A 20,728-nucleotide genomic window follows, 5' to 3' on the forward strand; every position below is an offset into this window, starting at 1 on the left:
TTGATGGAATTTCTTACCGAGAATTATAAACATATTGCTAATGAAGAAACACTTACAAAACAACGCTTGTCGAAACGAGAGTTAATTTGCAAAACCAAATCGTTTAAAAATTAATAGCTGTACAGTAATTAGCTATTGAAAATTTACACATTTCGAAGTGTTATCAGTACATAAATTTAATTGAATATTCAAATTAAGCCTTTTGCGTAAAACTCACTCATATCGTTTGGATATTAGAAAATAACTTTTTCGACGATTTATAATAACTGTTGCTTATAAAAAAGTGAGGGATATTAAAAAAATAAAACTCTCAGGAGACTTTTGTTACAAAGTGTCCAAATAACATTTCGTTATCTTGATGACGTAGAAGAAAATCCTCGACCAAAATATTGTACATCTCCCACCCTGTGATACGGAACAATCCAGCCAGTAAGACATTAAAACACGTCCCATATGCAGTGGGAGGTTAAAAAATAAATAAATAATATCATTTTGAAAACCCTGGGGATACAGAGGCCGCTAGTTTCCGAAACGTACGAGGGGAATAAAAGAGTTTCATAAAAAGTAGGCCTACTCCCAAGATTGGCCACGGAAAAGAACACATGTTCCGAGCAACGATGGAACATAAAAAGCAGGGCGGCGGTGACGACGGTATATGTTTGCTTTCCCTTTACCATGCAAATTAAGCGGCTCGGCCCCCTGGGGCGAAGAGGGGCGGGACGCGCGCGATCGCACCGCCTCCTCCCGTGTTTTCTTTGAATTACGACCTCATTAGTTGACGATTTGCTGAGATAATAGGGGCCAGAGGATATACGCGAGTCGATATATGGCTGTCAAAACAGTCGCCGAGGTAGGCACTCCTACCAGGAGTCGCCGTAATGGAGTGAGTGCTACAACAGCCAAGGAGACATCTCGTTTCAACCTGGCCGAGTGGATGTTTTGAAATCTCCGCGACGTTCCTATACTACCACCCCATACTGCGACTAGCATAAGAGAACAGAGAGTGCGAGACGAAATCCAAGTAAGCGACAACCCGACCTTTGTTTACAGAGCCCGTCATATCATTTTCTCGAGATTCAATTAACATTGTATCTTTTTTTTAATGATGGCGAATGATGGAAAGTTCCACCGACCCCAGCGACAACTCGAAGTCTGTTTAGGGAGCCCTCCAAATCATCCTCTCATAATTTAATTAACTTGGTGTCCTTTTAAAGAACGATGGAGACAGATAACAAACTTGAAACGGGAAAACAATAGCAGTGGGGACCCAATATGAGCGAGGCTTTAGAAGGTTTCCGAAAAAGTTATGAGCTTGGATGGTGAGGCGTTAGTTTTCGACTTGTATGGCTGAAGATTGTATCAATTTCGTATTAGGTAATTACAAAATCATACACTTGAAAAAAATCCAAAATAACGAACACAGCGATGGAGGGAGAAAGATTGACGAATGTATGGTCTATCCTTCTACGTTCACATACTGCTCCTATCGAAAATGTCCTCTTTCTATGACGAGGAAGGGGAGTGCGAATGCAAAGACTCCTCAATGGCACTTTTCAGCAATGATTCTTGCGCGAATGAATCTCATATGCACCGTCAATCTGGTTTTCCGCTTAAGATCACAATCGGTGATAAGTATTTTTGGGTCATCTAAAAGGTAATACTGTTGAAGTATTGAATGCGCTTCCAGGAATATTTCTTCCTTTCAAGACAATACGAAGACGATTATGAACTACTCTCCTTCAAAAACTCTGCATCCAGTGGCAGCTTCACCATTTTCTTAAAATGGAGACCACCTTAACATCAATACTCGTCAGGAAGACCTACCGAGATCTATGGCCCTGAACCCATTGGTAGGAAAACTTTTAATTATTTTATATACCCGTCAATATCACTTCGTGCATAGGAAATAAACTAGGAGGGATGTCTAATAAGTACACAATAATAATAATAATAATACTTCTGGTATTGGGAAAATTAAGAGACCAGTCATTATAGTGGGAAGGAGGGAAATGCTACGAGAAATTCCCACACAAATCCAAGGGCTTTGGCACCAATGATTCGGTAAACCCTTGATTCTTCACCTTCCTGTTAATTTCAATTCGAGTGGATTTAATAAATAAATGATGTAGGGTTTAAGGACACAAAAAATAACATTCTCGTGGGGGGAAGAAGCGCGATGAGGAAGTTTTACCTATATGTACCTCCAGCCTAGCAGCCAGTAAGTAAGTTAATCTTTCAACTCCCCCAATAATGCTTCATCGTTCAGAGAAAATGAATTAAGCGGGGGGTGTATGAAACACAAAAACATAATACTAATGCCCACCACAAGCACGATAAAAGTCACTTGCTTACGGAGGGGGATACGGCGGCAGTATGTCCTTTCACGATGAGCGTCTGAGTCGCCTGGGCCTTGGAGACACCGACCGCGCAAGAGTTTAGCACTTTTGATTGGCGAGCGTTGAGGAAATGAGGGCAAGTTCGGAGGTTATCGCCGAGTGGAGGGAGTGGTTCACGCCACAACGTATGCCTTCTCCATGGAGTACATGTCACCGAGCAGCCTCTGGATGGGGATGTCTCCGATGGTGTCCTTGAAGAAGAGCTTCTCGACGGTGTCGCGGCGAACGGACCGCAGGATGGGCACAAGCAACAGCAGACGGCCGAAACGCGTGGGCTGGCGCGGGAACCTGCTGCGCACGTAGTCTCCCAGGATGCACTGCGCCTGGTCCTGCAACATCTCCACGGGCTGCACGTCTGCCAAGCCGGGAGTTTCTGCGGGAGAGAGAGACGACGGTTTATCAAAAACAGCAGTGGCGTAACTATGGGGGGGGGGGGGGGGGGGGATAAGGGGGATAGATCCTCCTCAAAGCCTCAGAGAAATAAAAAAATATTTTAAACTATTGTCTAGTTTTGACATATAATTAATGAATTTACTCAAAGTGAAATTTCAAGTGCGAATATGATGTAAAATGCGTTTCCACGCATGTAATTTTTCAATAATTTTCCCGGACCCCCTGTTGCTCGGAGGGGGGGCCTCACCCCCAGAACCTCCCACAGCCCCAAAGAATATTCCTAGTTACGCCACTGAAAAACGCTACCTCAGGTTTCGCGGGGAAAATGTCATTCGCTCCAATGACTTGACCATTAATGTGAGCCGAACGTTGACTTTTTTCGGTACCAAATTTACCCCATGCGGGAAAGCTGCAGGCTTGTATTTGTATTTGTGTTTAGGGTGCCTCGACAACTAAGGTCATTTGCATGCAGGCTTGTATTAGGGTCTCAGATCTAAATTTTTTTCAAAATAGGATATTATTAACCGCTGCCCACCCATTCACGCCCATCGAAAAACCATAGAATCCCATAGATAAACTTTTAACTACGTACTATATATATTATTCTTTAAGTTAAAATTAGTTGTAAAGAAAATGAGCTTATTGTTAGTTGCAGTAATTTCCACTGAACAGGTTTTCGTCTCCAAAATCAGCCTGAATTTTTGCAAAATATTAAAATTTAGGGATCGGGCGGCAGTGTTTCATATTATCTGATTTTGAAAAATCTTCGGATCAGAGACAAGTTTGCATCTTTCCCGTATAGGGCAAATTTGATCGCGAAAAAAGTCAATTTTCGGCCCACCTCATGGACCATGGATGTTCACACCCTTTGACTTAAGATTCGTCACCAGAAAAAGATGCTAACAAGTTACATTCGAAGGATGTAACTTGTTCAATACGTAACGATCAATGCGTAAACAGAGGGTGGTGGAGAAGCGATAATTTGGACATGCTCAAAGGATAGAGGAGAAAAGAATTCCGAAAGCTGTTTTCAGAAGCTATTCGGAAGGCAAAGGAAAAAGAAATCCCAAGACGTCATAGTAGGAGGGTGTAACGAAAGACATGGATAGGAGGGGTTGGATATGGGAGAGGTATTTGATTGGGATGGGTGGAGAATCGGGATTGGGTGATGAACTTGTGAGGAATTTGAAGGACCTTTTTTTCTTGGAAGATGGATACGTTTATGGATAGGAAAAACCGCGTACAATTTACCGCGGGTAAAAGGAAAGAAGAGAGAAAATAGGTACGGTCGGTAGGGGCGTTGGGAACCTCAAGGGTTTGCATTGAAGTCATACAAAATCTCAAAAACGCTAAACCGTTGGATCAGCTGAGCCAAAATCCTCCCCAACCTATGAGAAGAAAGCCAAAACTACTACTAACGACAGCTCCATACTGGGAACATTAAGTGATATGGTAGCTATATAATGTTTAAATGTTCTTATTTAGCCTTGTAACTGAAATCTTTAGATAAAATGAAAGGTGGATGTGATGACAGAAAGAGGAGTAGAGCACTGTTCTTGAATATGGCTGACGGAAAAGGACCTTCAGTTTCTCTTTACTGCACGGCCAGCACTCCAATACCTATTCTAATCGATGAGCAAATTTTTACTGCTGCAAGCGTCTATCGCGAGGGCGTGAAGATAGAAGAGAGAAAAGTATTACGGATATATTAATTGAGATGATTTGACACTTTACGTGAAGTCGTTAAAAAATCCTTAGAGAAAATAGGTCGGGCGATTAAAAAGATGTAGGGAAGCAAAAACGCCGCTGCTTAAATTTTAACACTACCTTTTAATAGAAACTGCTCGTATTAAAAATAAAATATGTCCAATACTAACCTGGAGAGAACAAAACGACGGCTTTCATGCAACCACATTCGCTGCCATCTGGTGAGAGTTGTCTGAACCTGCCCATTATTTCCTGGAACAAAAGAAAGAAAACGTTTTGAGTTAAAAATATCCAAATCAAAGAAAATTGTGTAAGATTATCTTTCACGCATACCATGTGCGTAAACAGTTAAGCTAATATCAGGAATTTCCACGCTAATCAAATGCAACGATAAGGAAAAATAGAAATAATAAATATACATATCCTGTATTTAGGTATTGACAGTTGGCTAGGCATATGATTAACAGCTGGACTATAGGAAATAATTCTCACAAGGAATATGGGATTTACGGAAATAATCACTTCCTGAGCACGCTATTGTGATTGAAGTGATGACGTATTCATGAATATGTAAGTGATATAACAGTTTGATGAGCGTAATATATAATACTAAAACGGTTTTAGACTGATGAGATGTTAATATCTAGCAACATTCGTGTCAATTATTATTTGGCAGCCAATTCGCGATTTTGGAAAAACGGCTTTACCTGGTGGCATCAATTGCTTCAATGAATACCGAATTGATAATTCAGAGGAATTTTTTCCATAATATGGCAATAAAAGGCAGTTCCATTGATTACACATCCTGCAACGTGTAGTGAATTTCCAATCATCTACCTATGCATTGCTTGATATACACTCAATACTAGGCGTTAAGCAATTATTTTACAGATGTGATATCAGACGAAAACCGATTACATTGTGACTACGTAGATTTCCGCGGTGTTCAGGTTCCAATTTCTCCATATTTCCGGTGCAACCGCGTCGGTTTGTTGGTGATGACAACAGTTTCGCTGGCACTGCTGCCAGCGTCTTCAGGTCGAAGATGATGCCGGTCCACGATTTTCGTCCTCCTTATATAGGGGGTCAGTCCCGCCAGTTGAGGCTGCCGCTCTCCTATTGGTCCGCCTAATGAGCCTCCTCCAATGGGCATCCAGATGGTAGCCGTCGTCTCTGTTAAAATTGTCCGTCCGGGCTATCTCAATGGATTCGCGGATGAGTCTGGGAAAATATCTGCCTTCTTTCACTATTATCTTGGCGTCGTCAAACTTAATGTCATGTCCCGGGGTCCAGGCGTGCTCCGATATGGCAGACAGCTGGAATTGCCTGTTTTTCGTTGCCCTTCGGTGCTCTTGCATCCGTATCTTGAGTGAACGGCAAGTCTCACCGATGTATGCTTTTCCACATGAGCAAGGGACCTTGTAAACACCTTCATGAAGGTCGTGCTGTAGTCTGTCTTTGGCTGTGGGCAGCAAGTCACCAATTTTTGTCGTACAGTTAAACCTGGTGGTGATGCCGTGCTTTTTCAGGGCCCTGGCAATCCTTTCGGTGGTCCCTGCGACGTAGGGAATGACGGCCCAAGCTCTTTCGTCTTCCGTTTTTTCACTTGAAAGTGGTTTTCTTTTAATGGTCCTTTTCAGGGCCGAATCCGGGTAGCCATTCTTTTTCAATGCTGCAATTAGATGTTTCTCTTCTTCTGCCAGCGACTCAGCATCCGAAACGCGGTGGGCCCGGTGAAAAAGTGTATTTATCAAGGATGCCTTTTGCACAGGATGGTGGTGCGAGGCATAGTCTAGATACCGGTCCGTATGCGTGGCTTTCCGATATACAGAGTGCCCGAGCTGACCGTCACTCCTTTTCTTTACCAATACGTCCAAAAAAGGTAGCTGGCCGTCTTTCTCTAACTCCATGGTGAATTGTATATCCTTGTGTTGGGAATTCAGGTGCAGTAGGAATTCCTGTAGATTTTCCTTGCCGTGGGGCCAGATGATAAAGGTATCATCCACATATCGAATCCAAAGGGATGGTTTGTGCTTCGCAGAGGCCAGTGCCTTTCTCTCAAATTGCTCCATATACAGGTTCGCTATCACTGGTGACAAAGGCGAACCCATTGCTGCGCCTTTTATCTGCTCGTAGTAATTATTGTTCCACAGAAAATACGAATTCTCAAGACAATATTGCACTAATGACGGGAAATCTTTAGGCAATCCAACTTTTGTGAGTTCTTTGATAATATCTACTGAGTCTTTAACAGGGACACGGGTGAACAGCGAAACGACGTCAAAACTGACTAAGAGGTCGTTCTTAGTAATGGTGGTGCTATTTAGGATTTCAATGAAATGGACAGAATTCTTCACAAGGGACTCAGTCTTTCCCACAAACTGTTGCAATGATTGAGAGAGATACTTTGATAAGAGGTAAGTGGGGGCACCGATTTGACTCACTATAGGTCGCAGTGGAACTCCTTCCTTGTGGATCTTCGGTAAACCATATAATCTTGGTGGTTTTGCGGCACGTGGTATGAGGTTCCGCTGCGTCTCCTGAGGGATGGATGACCTCTTGATGAGTTCCTTCACTAGTCGCTCTATCCTGGTGGTAGGGTTCGATTTCAGCTGCTGATATGCAGGATCGTCCAGAAGTTGGGAGATTTTTTCGTTGTAGTCCTTTCTGGTCATGAGAACGGTTGCGTTGCCTTTATCCGCTCTCAGTATGATGAGACTCTCATCGCTCTTGAGTTTTGACAGAGCTTCCCTCTCTGCAGCGGATAAGTTTTGCTTAGGTGGTCTAGCAGTGCGGAGAATGTGAGAGACATCCTCTCTTATTTCAGCGGCGTCATCTTTTGGGAGCTTCCTAATGGCAGATTCAACCTCCGTGATGATCCTCTCCATAGGTAAATTCCTGGGAGCTATGGCGAAGTTATGTCCTTTAGATAGCACTGAGGTGGTAGCGTCGTCTAGTACTCTCTCGGTCAGGTTAACCACAGATCTATCCCGTAGATGTTGATCTGAAGGGTGTTGTCTGTTGTGCAACTTGTCGAACTTCTTTATCTGCGTCTTTCGGGCAGTTATTTCCACGTTTTGAGATGTGAAATAAGTTATCTTCTCAATCTTGTCCCAATCGGTTGCATTCAATGAGCTGCTCAACTGTAAGTGAATCTTGTATAGTTCTTCGGAACAGCGGTGGAGTGAGAGGCGAGTATGATGCACGCGTTCCCTAAGCAGGGCCTTGCTGGCTCGAAGCAAGATCCTTTTGGCAGAACTCGTTTTCAGATGATGACTTATTTCCACACATACAGGAATCGTGTCCGTGTCCCGGCAGCGAAGAAGAAAGGCTAAGGAAGACAAAAGCCTTCCTTTCTTCCCCCTCAATTTCTCAAATCTTCTGATCAGCCTGTCCACATCCTCCCCGTAGAGGCTTACAATGTGACTACGTAGATTTCCGCGGTGTTCAGGTTCCAATTTCTCCATATTTCCGGTGCAACCGCGTCGGTTTGTTGGTGATGACAACAGTTTCAGAGATAACAGATATTTTCCCAGACTCATCCGCGAATCCATTGAGATAGCCCGGACGGACAATTTTAACAGAGACGACGGCTACCATCTGGATGCCCATTGGAGGAGGCTCATTAGGCGGACCAATAGGAGAGCGGCAGCCTCAACTGGCGGGACTGACCCCCTATATAAGGAGGACGAAAATCGTGGACCGGCATCATCTTCGACCTGAAGACGCTGGCAGCAGTGCCAGCGAAACTGTTGTCATCACCAACAAACCGACGCGGTTGCACCGGAAATATGGAGAAATTGGAACCGATTACATTATTGTAGTCAGAAAACGATCCAGAGAAATTTAATACAATGAGTTTCCTGATGATGAATTGATTTGTTTCAGTCTAATGGGAAGCTTACCTGGATGGTGTTGACCTCCTGCTCGATTGGGTGGTCAGGGGGTAAGCGACCCCTTGCCTCGACGCCGCCCAGCAGTTCGGAAAGATCCCAGGGGATGGACCACTGAGCCAGGTGTAAAAGGAACAGCTCCTTCCATGACTCCTGGAGCAGCAGCAACTGTGAATACATTGGCGATCGGTTAGGTAGCTGGGATAATTGAAATGGAAAAAAACGTCAAAATAGTAAGTATAGGGGGTAGACAGAAAAAACAGTGCTGGGGTACATGAAGGCAAGCATGAATCAGATAGTAGAGAGATACAAATCCACAGATTCTTCGCAGAACATCGCGAGAAAATGTGACTGAAAGAGTCAACACGGATGGGTAGAAGCAAACTTAATCATGATCCAGCGTCAAATTAAGTAAGGCTATGACTAGTGATGCAAATTATTGAGCTGCAATTTAATACAATGAGTTTCAAATACCCTAGATCGTCAAGTGTCAGCTTCTACAATGTGGGAAAGAAAAAGCAAGGACGACCTCTAATGGAGTGGGATTGATTCCCCAATTTTAAAAAATCACGAGCACCATAAGACCACAAAATGAACTAAGTATATTCGCAAGGAAGAGCGGTACCACAAGGACTAAAAATTTTGGTCCCAGAGCATAGCATCAGTTGCCTTTCTCAATCTAATACTCAAAGGCCTGGTAACACGCTAAATCAACACGTATTATGCATGAACCCGAGAATGGACGCAAAAATGCGACGATGAACTACTCAATTTGTACGAACGGCATAAAAAATAACCTGATCTTATTTGGCTCATAAATTCTTACATTATTCGTTCCGATCCATCAAAATCGTTCATGAATTCACACACTAACTCGAAGATGTCAGACCCAAAAAAAGGTGAAAGAAATAAGCAACCTGACTCTAGTGAGGCCTCACTTGGAATATACTGCTAGCATGTGGGACCCTTACGAGGTAGAACTAATAGCTGAAATCAATCGAGTACAGCGCAGGGCGGCCAGATTTTTGATGAGTTGTTACGACAAAAAGTGCAGCGTTTCCAGTATGTTACACGAGTTAAGATGGGAATCTTTACAGGAACGTGGATAGTCGTATATGCATAACTTACTTAGGAATTTCGAAGAAGATATTTTCTCAGACGACGTGAATCATATCCTTCGTTTACCATCGTGCTATAGTAGACGTGATCATGTGAATAAAATAAAAGAAATAGGCTGCAAAACAGAGAGATTTAAAATGTCATTCCTCCCTCGTAATATTAAGGATAGCAACGTTGTCTCAATTGATAGGATTAATGGCGTCGCTCGCTAGGATCACTCATTGGATGTTTTTTCATAGTTCTAACCTTGCATGTATTTTCACTAGGAATTACTAACCATTAGCATTTTTTTATGAATAAGCATGTATATTTTTCTAGTGTGCATAACATTTCTATGACCGTGCGGTGCGCATGTGGCGGTCCTCTTGCATGCTGCATGTTGGTGATTGGTCACCCCCTGCCAAGCACCCTAGAGGTGGCTCGCAGGGTGTTATGCAGATGTAGATGTATCGCGTAACCAGGCTAATAGTTTCATACCCTCCCTCCCCATATACTCTGGCGGGTTGTGACATGTAAAGCCATAGCGGCAATAGGTATTTCTCTGAGGAAGCACTCATCTGCAAGTGAATATTACTCGGGTTTCACATCGGGTAAGGCCCTCCATATCTCATTACAACGTCTCGACGTGCAACTCGCCCGACGTCCTCAGGGATTCAGGAATCGAATGATTGAATGCTTGGATTTCTGAATCTCTGAGGACGATGGGCGAGTTGCACAATTCAACGTTGGAAGGAGATATGGAGGATCTTATCCGATGTGAAACTCGAGAAATATTTACTTCCATTGTTCACTGGAAAAAAAGACATTAAAGCAAGCACTCACCTGATCCCTCTTAGAGAGCGTCTGGAATGGAGCAAGGCACCTAACCCATCGAACCGCCATGAACAGAAGCCTCGCTGTGGTTTCCTGCAGAAGGAACAGAAGTGATTAGCGGAAATGTCATATATTATCCTCTCGTTTGACATCTATGGAAAGAGGGTAAGTCGTAATAGAATTTATAAACTCGCTGACAGTTGAAACGTTTTACGGATAGCTTCGACTTTGTCGGGAGGAATTTTTTCGGTTTTGGACGAGTTAAATTTTTATGTGCAAGTGAAGTAGGTACGTGAACATTTGGAGTGCCAGGCAAAGGAGGAGATTATGGCGCATCGAATGGTATAAAAGTTCCCGTACAAGGTAGATATACTCTGAAAGATGACTTGATGGCGATACTCATACAATTGAATCGATGAAATAGGCGTAAAAATAGTAAAAGATTTTTCAGTCGACCATACAAACAGTCACGTTACTAGATAGGTGGCAGAAGTCGCAGCAGCTTTTGGAAACTCGACCAATATCTCCACGTAATAGTCTTTTGGCATTTAAAAAATTGAATCTATCATAATATATACGTGCTTAAAAATTTGCGAAGATAAATTCTTTCCGGGAGTGAAAGCCAGACCCCGTCGGGACAGTGAAAGGCTCTTTAGTTTCACATCCCACCCCCAAGGAATAAGAGAAGAATATTTTATATCTGTATGCTATAATGTTAGGCGCCAAAATTCTGTTCGCTCTCATCTGTCCGTACAGGATGCACGCGAAGGAAAACACGGACGAAACAATACCTCGTGTGCTCCCTGGGAAGGAGAGGTTATTAAATATGTTATGAATAGGGGCGCCGAAATACTGCTCGTTTTCACAAGGAGCACAAATGAGAGCGACATTGCCTTGGATTGGAGCCTCGGAGGTAGTATTTAGATGATGGCGAATGTAAAAGCCTTAATCTGAAGACGCAACTAAGATCACTGAAGGAAACGTCGCCAGTCAAAAACAAAGCCCTATTCACGGTGAAATCCGAAATAATGGAGAAATTTGAACTACTTCACGCAAGGGTGCATCAAGGATTTTTTCTGTGGGGGACCGGGTTCCGACAGGCAAACGGTCTTCACATACATGGGATTAAAAACTACATGCAACAATTACTATACGAAATATACCCTTATATTTAATATAAAAGTTATTAATGTGAAAATATTAATATAGTTTACGTTAAAATATAAATTTTATGAAGATTTGTATTAAAAATCTCGTCTATTTTTAAGCGTTTGGGGGTCAGGTGCCTCGCACTAAATCCGACTAAGATATAATTAGATGTTCAACGGGAATCCCAATCGATATAATTGGACCTAAAACTATCACCATACCTAAGTGAAATATGATTGAATCTTCCCCGCGCAGAATGACATCGTTAAGGTGTGACAGAGAAATGGGGATGAAATAGCGAGACGGAAGGTAGACATTTTTATCGTACAAACGGATTAAGTTTGCGAGCGAAGAAACATAATCAAAGGGGAATATACGTTTGTGGGCTTCCAGTATCAGGCATACAGCTATCAAAGCAAGGATTCGAGCTTTCTGAGAATGCACTAGTTCGAAGACCTAAACCGTTTCTATTCCAAGAACTAAATGACGACAGTGAACAATTCAAGCCATGGAAGTAATCAAATTTACTCTCTGGTAATCGCGGCTCTGAATGGATGGTATTGTCGTTTTGTATTCCTGCCGGATGAAAAAAGATGAACGTTTTAATACATTATTTTTATCTTTAAAAAAATCCTAGATGGCGAACTATGGCCACTATCGCGTTTATGGATTGAACATCTCTACCTCCTAATAGCAACATCCGACAAGGAGCAAGTGGGAGGAGTATGGCAGAGGGTGTATGGTTGGCTGATGGTGATTCGACGGCGGACTCGAGGAGGTGGGGAAATTCGAAGGACCGGCGCGGAAGTTGACTTTCTCACTGCGGCCCCCACCACTGGCGATCTCTTGGCGGAGGGGTGGTACCCGCCCTGGGACGAATGGGCGGTAGGGCCGACGGCGGAAAAACCCTCTCCTCTCTCGGCCAATGGGAGGCGGCCGAGGAAGCCAAGGGGCGTGGCTTAATCGCTCCCCGAGAAGTCAATTCGCCGCTGTCGTCCACCGCTCCCGGGTGCAGGGACCGCCAACGGCGCGGAGACTTCTGCGCTCCCGCTCCTTGCACCATCCCCCCTCAGCTGCACTCGCATACATGAACGCCACACGTTGGGTGTAATAGTCTGCTATTCCCTTAAACTGATCATTCATTATTTTGTAGGCGCATTCGCAACTTATTCGACTTGCATCACATTTAAGGCTCAGTAGGCAGCGGCGACGTGCTGTCTGGGATGATTGGGGGGCCCCTTACACGGTTGCCGACTTACAAAAAATATTAGGGGGGCCCAAACCGGGGATCTTGCCCCGGGAAATATTATAAGTAGTAAGTTTTAAGTTTTTTAAAAAGTATTTTAGAACCTATTTTGCAAAACTCGAATCTCGATATCTGGACACTCCGAGGAAAATCGACAAGCCTCACAAATTTTTTCATCACACCCATAACGAATTTTTGAGGGGGCTCAGGCCCACTCAAACCCCGTGGAGTCGGCGCCACTGTCCCCTTATCGAGGAATCCGGAAAATGTTAGGGAATTGCATTCGCGGAAATGGATTTTGACGCTATTCTGGCTCTTACATACCATATTAGAGTAAGAAAAATATAAATTTCCTAAGAAAACATTCTATGAAAAGTGAGAATTTCACAGCACATAAAATGTATTAATGCACTATGGTACTATATATTGTAGTTATATTTAGTGAATTTTCCTCTTTAAACTGCAATGAAATCTAAGAAAAAAACGCTAAAATAACCTTTTCATGTCGACTTATGCCGAGTCGGGGACGACAAAGATAGTTACGTCTGGTACCGGAGTCGGCACTTGCAATGGCGCGGTTGGGGTGGGTTTTTTGGGGATAAAACTCCTCCCAGAACTCAGAGAAATTTTAAAATTTAATCAATTATATTTAATGGGATAAATATTACGTATAGAGCAGAGTAAGGATTAATAAAATATCACTCAGAAAGCCGTAAAATTCACAATTTTGAACCATTTATCATAATAATGTTCTGGGGGAGGGTATCCGCACTTCCCGTATTCCATACCCCCTAGTATTAGTTGTTCCTAAAGCCTCCCTAGCCTTAATTCCTAGCTGCGCGCCTGGGCACTTGCGCAACTTAAATTGATAACTGCATTTCTTTTGAGATATTGGGAGAGCGGATAATGATTTGGTGACCTACCCACTCAAATCTGACGTCTGTGTCCACGAAATTTACTCGGAGTCTGCAAATCAGACGTCCACACTTTATTTTTCATGTTCTGTCGAAATAGTCACTACCTCGCAATTTACATTGAGTATTCATCGATCAAGCAAGTTCCCCTAGCTTATCATCATCACTGGTCAACAATCCTAGGATTGGTTTGACGAAGCTCTCCACTCAGTTCTCTTAATCTTTTCACACCTGCATATTTCTTCTCTTTCACATCTCTCTTTATTTGTTCCATATATTTTGTTCGAGGTCTTCCGTTTCTGTTCTTGCCTTCCACTTGTCCTTCGACGATTGTCTTCATCAGGCCATCATGTCTCAAGATGTGGCATATAAGGTTGTTCCGTCTTCTTGTGAAGGTTTTCATGAGGCTTCTCTTCTCTCCTACTCTCCCTAGGACTTCCTCGTTACTAACTCGGTCGATCCATTTGATCTTCATCATTCTTCTGTAGCACCACATTTCGAGGGCCTCTATCCTTCCATTCTCCGCTGCGGTCATTGTCTATGCCTCACTTCCGTGTAGGAGCATACTCCAAATGTAGGTTCTTATAAATTGTTTCTTTACTTCCATATTTAAGTTTCCCGCTGTAAGCAGGTCTCTCTTTTGGTGGAATGCTCTCTTCGCCTGAGCTATTCTGCTGATAATTTCTTTCTTACTTCTCCCGTCACTAGTTATCTTGCTTCCCAAATAACCGAATTCATCCACCTCTATCAGTTTTTGCTTCCCTACTTTAATGGTAGTCCCCTTGATATCCCTTCCTAACTTCCCATTACATCCACATCTACTACAGCCTATGGTATCATTTTTCCTCGACACCAGAAACCTTGAGCAACCTTTATCTCATCGGGAACTTGGCAATAATAAGTCAAAATAAATCACGTATTTATCAAGATATCCTAGATCAATTCGAAGGCTGCTCTCTCAACCAATTTTTTTGGATTTATTATTTTTGCACCTCCATAATGATTTGCTGACATTTGCAATGGAAAGGGTGCGATGATCACCTCATATTGCAAATTTCAAAACATACAGGTAGAGCTACAGCAAAACTTGTTGTGGAGAAGTTGCAAACGAGGCACAAATATGACCGTTACCTTTCGAAAAAAATCATTCTAAAGGGGAATGAAGAGATTTGACGTCGGTATTAATTACCTGCTGAAATCGTGTAGTATGTATTATCATTTTTTAATCCTAAATAATATTTGCGATAAAAACTAAGCCAAATATTCCATGCGCTACATAATTTTCACATAGAAGCCAGACATTGACCGGTAAACATATGAGAACTGAGGGATAGGAAATAAAATACGACGACACGAGAGATATTTATTTTATATCTACAAAAGATAACTGTAATTACTTGTAGAGGACTCAATCAATCGGTTTTTTAAAAGACGCACCTATTATTACTTGGTTAAAAAATTGGGAATCGTATTGAAAATTTCAGCGTATGCATGGTAAACCCTCGCCCACTTTGGCTAGAAAATAAAAATTATGTTAATTTATCATTTTCTCTGCTATACTAATTACATATTTGGATAATTTGAACGTTATCTAGGGTCAGTTCCTTAAACCTATATGTGTATTATCAAGATAACAGCATGAATGTAGAGGGTAGTTTCAGTCGAAAACTTATGGAATTCTAGCATACTAAGAAAGTAGAAGTTACAGGCAATTTTCCACCAATATTAGTAAACTTACTAGCATGGGCGTACCCAGCGAGGGGCAGGGGGGGGGGGGGGCTGCCCCCCTAGAAACCTTTAAGGAAAACCAGTACTTAATTGAAACGAAAGCACTAAACAAATTTTCTTTAAAACACGGAAAATGATAAGCATTAGTATAAGATATGTAACTAAAAATAAAACTATTTTTTCGAGGAAATAATCTCATAAACTAATGTCACAACTTGGTACTCCCCCATAAGCCATGGCTTGTCCCCCCCTAGTTATGATCCTGGGTGCGCCCTTGCTTACTAGCAGAAATATCCAGTACATTTCAATTTATTAAAATGATACCATAATTTTAAGTTAACTTTGGATCAACAAAAAATACAAGATTTACACCCGCCGAGCGTGGGTGATACTCTTAACAATATCTATGATAAAACAACTACCTACATTAAAGAGCAGCTTGAAAGAGTGTAAGCCTCTTCAGTACTCACCTGTAGTATTTCCCACGTGGGCGAGAGGGCGAGGTGCAGTGGCGGCGGCGGCATGGCGGCCGAGGATGGCTGCATGGGCGGGGACATCTGCTGCCGGTGTGGCGTGAGGTGGGAGGGCGGCGGCGGCGGTGGCAGGAGCATGCGGTCCCCAGACGCGTCGCCCTTGCCGCTCCACGCGTAATCCTGGAGAGGACGGTTGCTCAGTATCATTCTCCAGTGGCCCTCCTGGAGTGCGAGAGAGGCGGTGTGCACTCCAGCGTGCCACATACACACTACAACTACTGAACAGCGGAACTCGAATCATGCGGAATCGCCTTTAATTCGCAATTTTTTGCAGCATGTACCCTTCATCCGAAAAACTATGTAGAGTATCCGCAAGTAGGTATGCTATTTTGGAATACATCTACATAATACCCTGCGAGCCACCTCCAGGGTGCCTGGCAGGGGGCGATTAATCACCAGCATGCAGCATGCAATTGGACTCTCACATGCACACCTTACAGTCCAAAAATCGTCACGCACACTAAAAAATCACACCACCACACGCTGTTAGAAACAATAACAAAATTAAGAAACATGCATCAAGCTCCACATAGGCTACTAGGCCACACTACAGTCTCCAAATCATTTATGAGTTCCATCGCTGCCGTTATAATCTCTTATTGTATATCTCTTACTAAGAATATACTTTTTAAGTTTAAAAAATATATATACCGCCTTATTTGTGAAAATAAATGTCTCCAATCCCCTTGATATAACTAAAGCAAGCTTTTTTAACCATGAAGAAGAAATTTCAAATAGAATGTGTTTGAATTTGATGCCTAGTAGTCCCTCAAGGCTAGAATTGTCGAAGTTCAAATGCATAACTTGCTTCAAACTTTGTACCTAAATAGTATGACTTGCGTCGATGCGAGGCTTTATCTTAGAATGAATGTGGAAGTATAATTTGTTACTATGAGTAACATTTTTATACCCGTGTGATGTGCATGTGGTGGTCCTCTTACATGCTTCATGCTGGTAATTAATAACACCCTGCCAAACAGCACAGAGTTGGCTCGCAGGGTATTATGTAAATGTAGATGATAGCTACTAGCGAGCATATCAAATATCGTGGGTACGGATGGAGAGAGTCTATCCAATATTTCTTTAATTAATCTTAATTGGCGATTGCGTTTTACCCCGTCCAAGAAAAAGTAGAAGCCATTACCGATTCAATAAGAAAGCAGATGAAAGACTTTAAAAAATTGGACCAACTACTTTTTAATGCGTTGTGGTCAATTGCGAGATGCTTCTGGATTCCAGAGAAAGATTAAATTAACAAAGCGAAAGGTTACTCCTCACAGATAAATTAAATATTCCCTAATTAAATCGTAAACATTCCTCTGACAGCAAAGAGGTGACTCAAAAATTTAGAGGATCTTCCTATAGGACTGAATGAATAACAATACCATCTAGGGTTCGCTACCAAAAACTTACTAAATGTAAGTTTTCTTAACTCTAGTTTCTAATGAATAAATTATACTCATTTCCCTTGTGGGTAATCTTCTTTTAAAAATAAAACAAGCAACTTGATGTCAATAAAATTTTCTTAATTTACGAAAAAGCAATTTAAATGAATAATTAATAATGTAAAAAATAATTAAGAGACCACCATTTCAACGCTAAAAAAAGAAAGCATTCTGGACACTCTTTTGTAAGTGAATCAAGTAAGCCTCGATTAAAGAAAATCTTTTTTTCAGCGCACTCGCACAAAAATTGGGCTGCCATCGCAGCCTCCAGATGCTTGAAAGGGCATTTAAAATAAAAACGGGCACAAGTGAGACTTACGTGGCACTTCTCGGCGGACATGAGTATCTGCAGCAGTTCGGGGTGCGGGTGCTGGCCGACGAAGAGCGGGCCCATGGCTCCGGCGGCGGCTGCAGCGGCCGCCGCTGCCGCCGCCACGCCCCCGAACACCCCCGCCGCAGACGAAGACGACGCTCCGGCCGCCGCCTCCGCCTCCTCGGCCGCCGCCGCCGCGCCCCCCGGGGGCGGCATCTCTCCAGGGGCCGGCTGCTGCCTCGCCGAAGACGACGTGGCCATCGCGATTCCCGGACTGCCCCCGGCCAAGAGGGCCTGAGGTGGTGCCGGGTGGCCGTGTGGTGGCGGGAGCGGCACGGGTGCAAGGGGCATGGGCGGGTGCGGAGGGTGGTGGGCGTGGTGGTGGTGGTGGTGATGGTGGTGCGGTCGCGGGGGTCCGTGGTGGTGGTGCGGGCCCTGTCCGTGGTGCAGGCCTAGCGCGTGCGGGGGCCCCGGGAAGAGCAGCGGCGGTGGGGGCGGCATGAGCTTCCCCCCGCCCCCGGGCGTGCCGCCGCCTCCTCCTCCGGCCGCCCCCAGGATGGTCTGGTGGTCCGGTCCGTTGTGTCCGGGTGCAGAGTTGGCCCCTCCGTGGCTGCCATCTTTGGGCTTCGGCTTGCGAGGGCCCCGCTCATGCTGCACTGCTGCACAGGGGTGTGGGAAGGGAAAGAGGAAATCGAACCGGTTTAAGGACTGAAGACACAAACTATGATGAAGTGACAAACTTCCAGAATTCTACATCCACACATTACCCTCAGAGCCGCCTCTAGTGTGTTTGGCAGGAGGTGAACATGAAAAAGGAATTAAACAGCTCTTGCCATTTGTGGTTTTTAGATCATGAAGTAGGTAGTGGCTGAATTTACAAGTGTCTCTTAAACGAAGAATTTATTTTGATTCTTGGATTCAAAAAAAAGGAAACAATGAATAAGAACTTAATATTGCTTTGCATCAGGCGTGAAGACGAGTAATTTACAAGTTATTATGGAATAATAACAATAGATATGTTTTTCACACATTTTTACCGGATAATCACACTCCAACGTAGGTTCCGAATACGATATATATCATCAGGTGAAATGAACGATAGGCATACGTGCCTGATAATGATCTTCTTCGAAAACAAGGGTAATATTTCTATTCCATAATGGAAATTAGTAGTTTAGTTTTCTATCGCTCTCAATGGATCTTGGAAGACCAGACGATGACTTGGTAGTTTTGAAACGCGTTGGTGTCCGAGCAAAAAAATTGCGAGCAAAAAAATTCTACTTTTACATATTGAGCAATCTCATCAAGTAGGCATGCACATATTATGACATCTATTGCTCGATGAGGAGTTATAAAGAATCGCTGTTTCAGGAGCGTGACTCTTATGCATTCATGTAAAGCACTATATACCACATTACCACTATCACTGTGGCACATTTGCCCTGAGGGAGCACATTTCAAACATGGCTTCAACGCGCATATGGATGTGAGAGAAGAGAGGGGGACGGGAGTCGACCAATCCGGAAGGTGGGCAGCCGAGATTCCGTTTCCCTCCTCACAAGAAGATGAGGAGACGGATGGAAAGAAAAAAAAAACACTTCTCACAGCCACTCAGCCTCAATCTCCACGGATTTCTTTTTTTCTACCTCGCCACTCGGAAGGAAATTGAAGGAACGAACGGACCAAGGAGCAAAAAAGAGGAAGCAGATCTTTGCGCGGGGCTGAAGAGATCGAGCATGGTGATGCCTCGTCCGTTGCCACTGCTACTTGGGATGGGAGAGTTGGGAGGAGAGTTGAGCAGGAGGAATAGCGTACATTTTGACCTCTTATCTCGAATTTGGGACGCATTTGTGACCTCTGTGGGTGGGCTAGGGTGGTGTGAGGAACGCCCTTCCCTCTTCTTCCCCCCTCAGTCCATCAGGAGATGCCCCCCTGCCCCCCGCCGGAATTCTCGTGAGAAGTGGCGCAGGTGAGCGGTCGACGCCATACCTTTAGACGCTCGACCACTCACCCACACAGACGCGTGTCATTAAAGCATGGAAGCAGTACATTCACAAATATGACGAGAAAATGTGAAAATAGGGTGGTTTCCTATTATTTTTTTATTGCCTAAATCGAAAAATTACTACTCCTGGAGTACATATTTCACGATTTTAGATTTTTGAATGGCGGTATCTATTTTTCGCGTTTAAACGAAAAGTGAAAAATTTCAAGCGCAAGAAAACGCGGCGGCTAAGTAGGAATGCTGGGAAAAACCCGTGTGAAAACATTCTGGTTCCGGCTGCCGCTGTATGAGGCCACCTTGGTGCGAGGCTATGAACGCCGCTACGATGCAGGCTGCTAGCAGGTAGCAGAGTACCTACTATGCTAGCAGGTAGCGCCTGACTTAAAAAAGGATTATTAATAACCTATCAAACGAAAGAGACTTTCCAACCCTAGCCAATTTTAATAGGTGATTATTAAGAGATGTTTCCCTGATCTCTGTGCCTCATGCATGCATTGGTAATCTCAGACGATGTCTATTTATATAGAAACTAGGTCCGTGTAACGTCACGTGGAGTGGCATCGCATGGGCGCCAATCTGGCCTTTTTTCAAATGCGGTCAAATTGACCATTGCCATTCGTCTAAACTGGATTTTCTAAAACCAAATAATTTGTATATTATGAATACAATAATGGTGGGTAACGAATCGCAATCAATGCCTTTTGTTTTCTTTGGTGAAGGAAACCACCCTATAATGCCGATCACTCTGCAACCAACTAAAAATACTCGAAGTATACTTTAGGAACATCCAGAATACACGTACCTAATTCATATTTTCAATCTCCCTGGCGCTATAATATAACAATAAGATATTTGAAGAATAATTTTCCTCTGACTAGGTTCTCATCCTAAATATCATTTATTAAAGAATCAAACGTTCAATAGGAATATATTTTTAATATTGAAAAAATACAAGTATTTCAAGGCGATTTTAAGGAAAAAATATGTATGAATAAGTGGCGACTGAACTTATTTTAAACTTAATAAATGCCTTGATGTAAAAGCTATTGCCTTTACTTTTATAAATAAAGTTTT

General features: G+C 43.2%; 1 protein-coding gene across 1 annotated transcript in view; it reads right to left on the minus strand.

Moving 5' to 3' along the window:
- Positions 1 to 2,232: 2,232 nt before the first annotated feature.
- LOC124161314 (protein dissatisfaction) overlaps positions 2,233 to 20,728 on the minus strand; it is a 79,769-nt gene continuing 61,273 nt past the window's right edge. The window contains exons 4-9 of the mRNA XM_046537625.1: positions 17,656 to 18,308; positions 15,829 to 16,053; positions 10,331 to 10,414; positions 8,402 to 8,557; positions 4,667 to 4,748; positions 2,233 to 2,769 (exon numbers count right to left, since the gene is read on the minus strand). Coding sequence (XP_046393581.1) covers positions 2,510 to 2,769; positions 4,667 to 4,748; positions 8,402 to 8,557; positions 10,331 to 10,414; positions 15,829 to 16,053; positions 17,656 to 18,308 — 1,460 coding nt within the window. The 3' untranslated portion in view covers positions 2,233 to 2,509. The remainder of the gene's footprint in view (positions 2,770 to 4,666; positions 4,749 to 8,401; positions 8,558 to 10,330; positions 10,415 to 15,828; positions 16,054 to 17,655; positions 18,309 to 20,728) is intronic.

Source organism: Ischnura elegans, chromosome 6 (assembly GCF_921293095.1).
Source record: "Ischnura elegans chromosome 6, ioIscEleg1.1, whole genome shotgun sequence".
Lineage (NCBI taxonomy): Eukaryota > Metazoa > Arthropoda > Insecta > Odonata > Coenagrionidae > Ischnura > Ischnura elegans.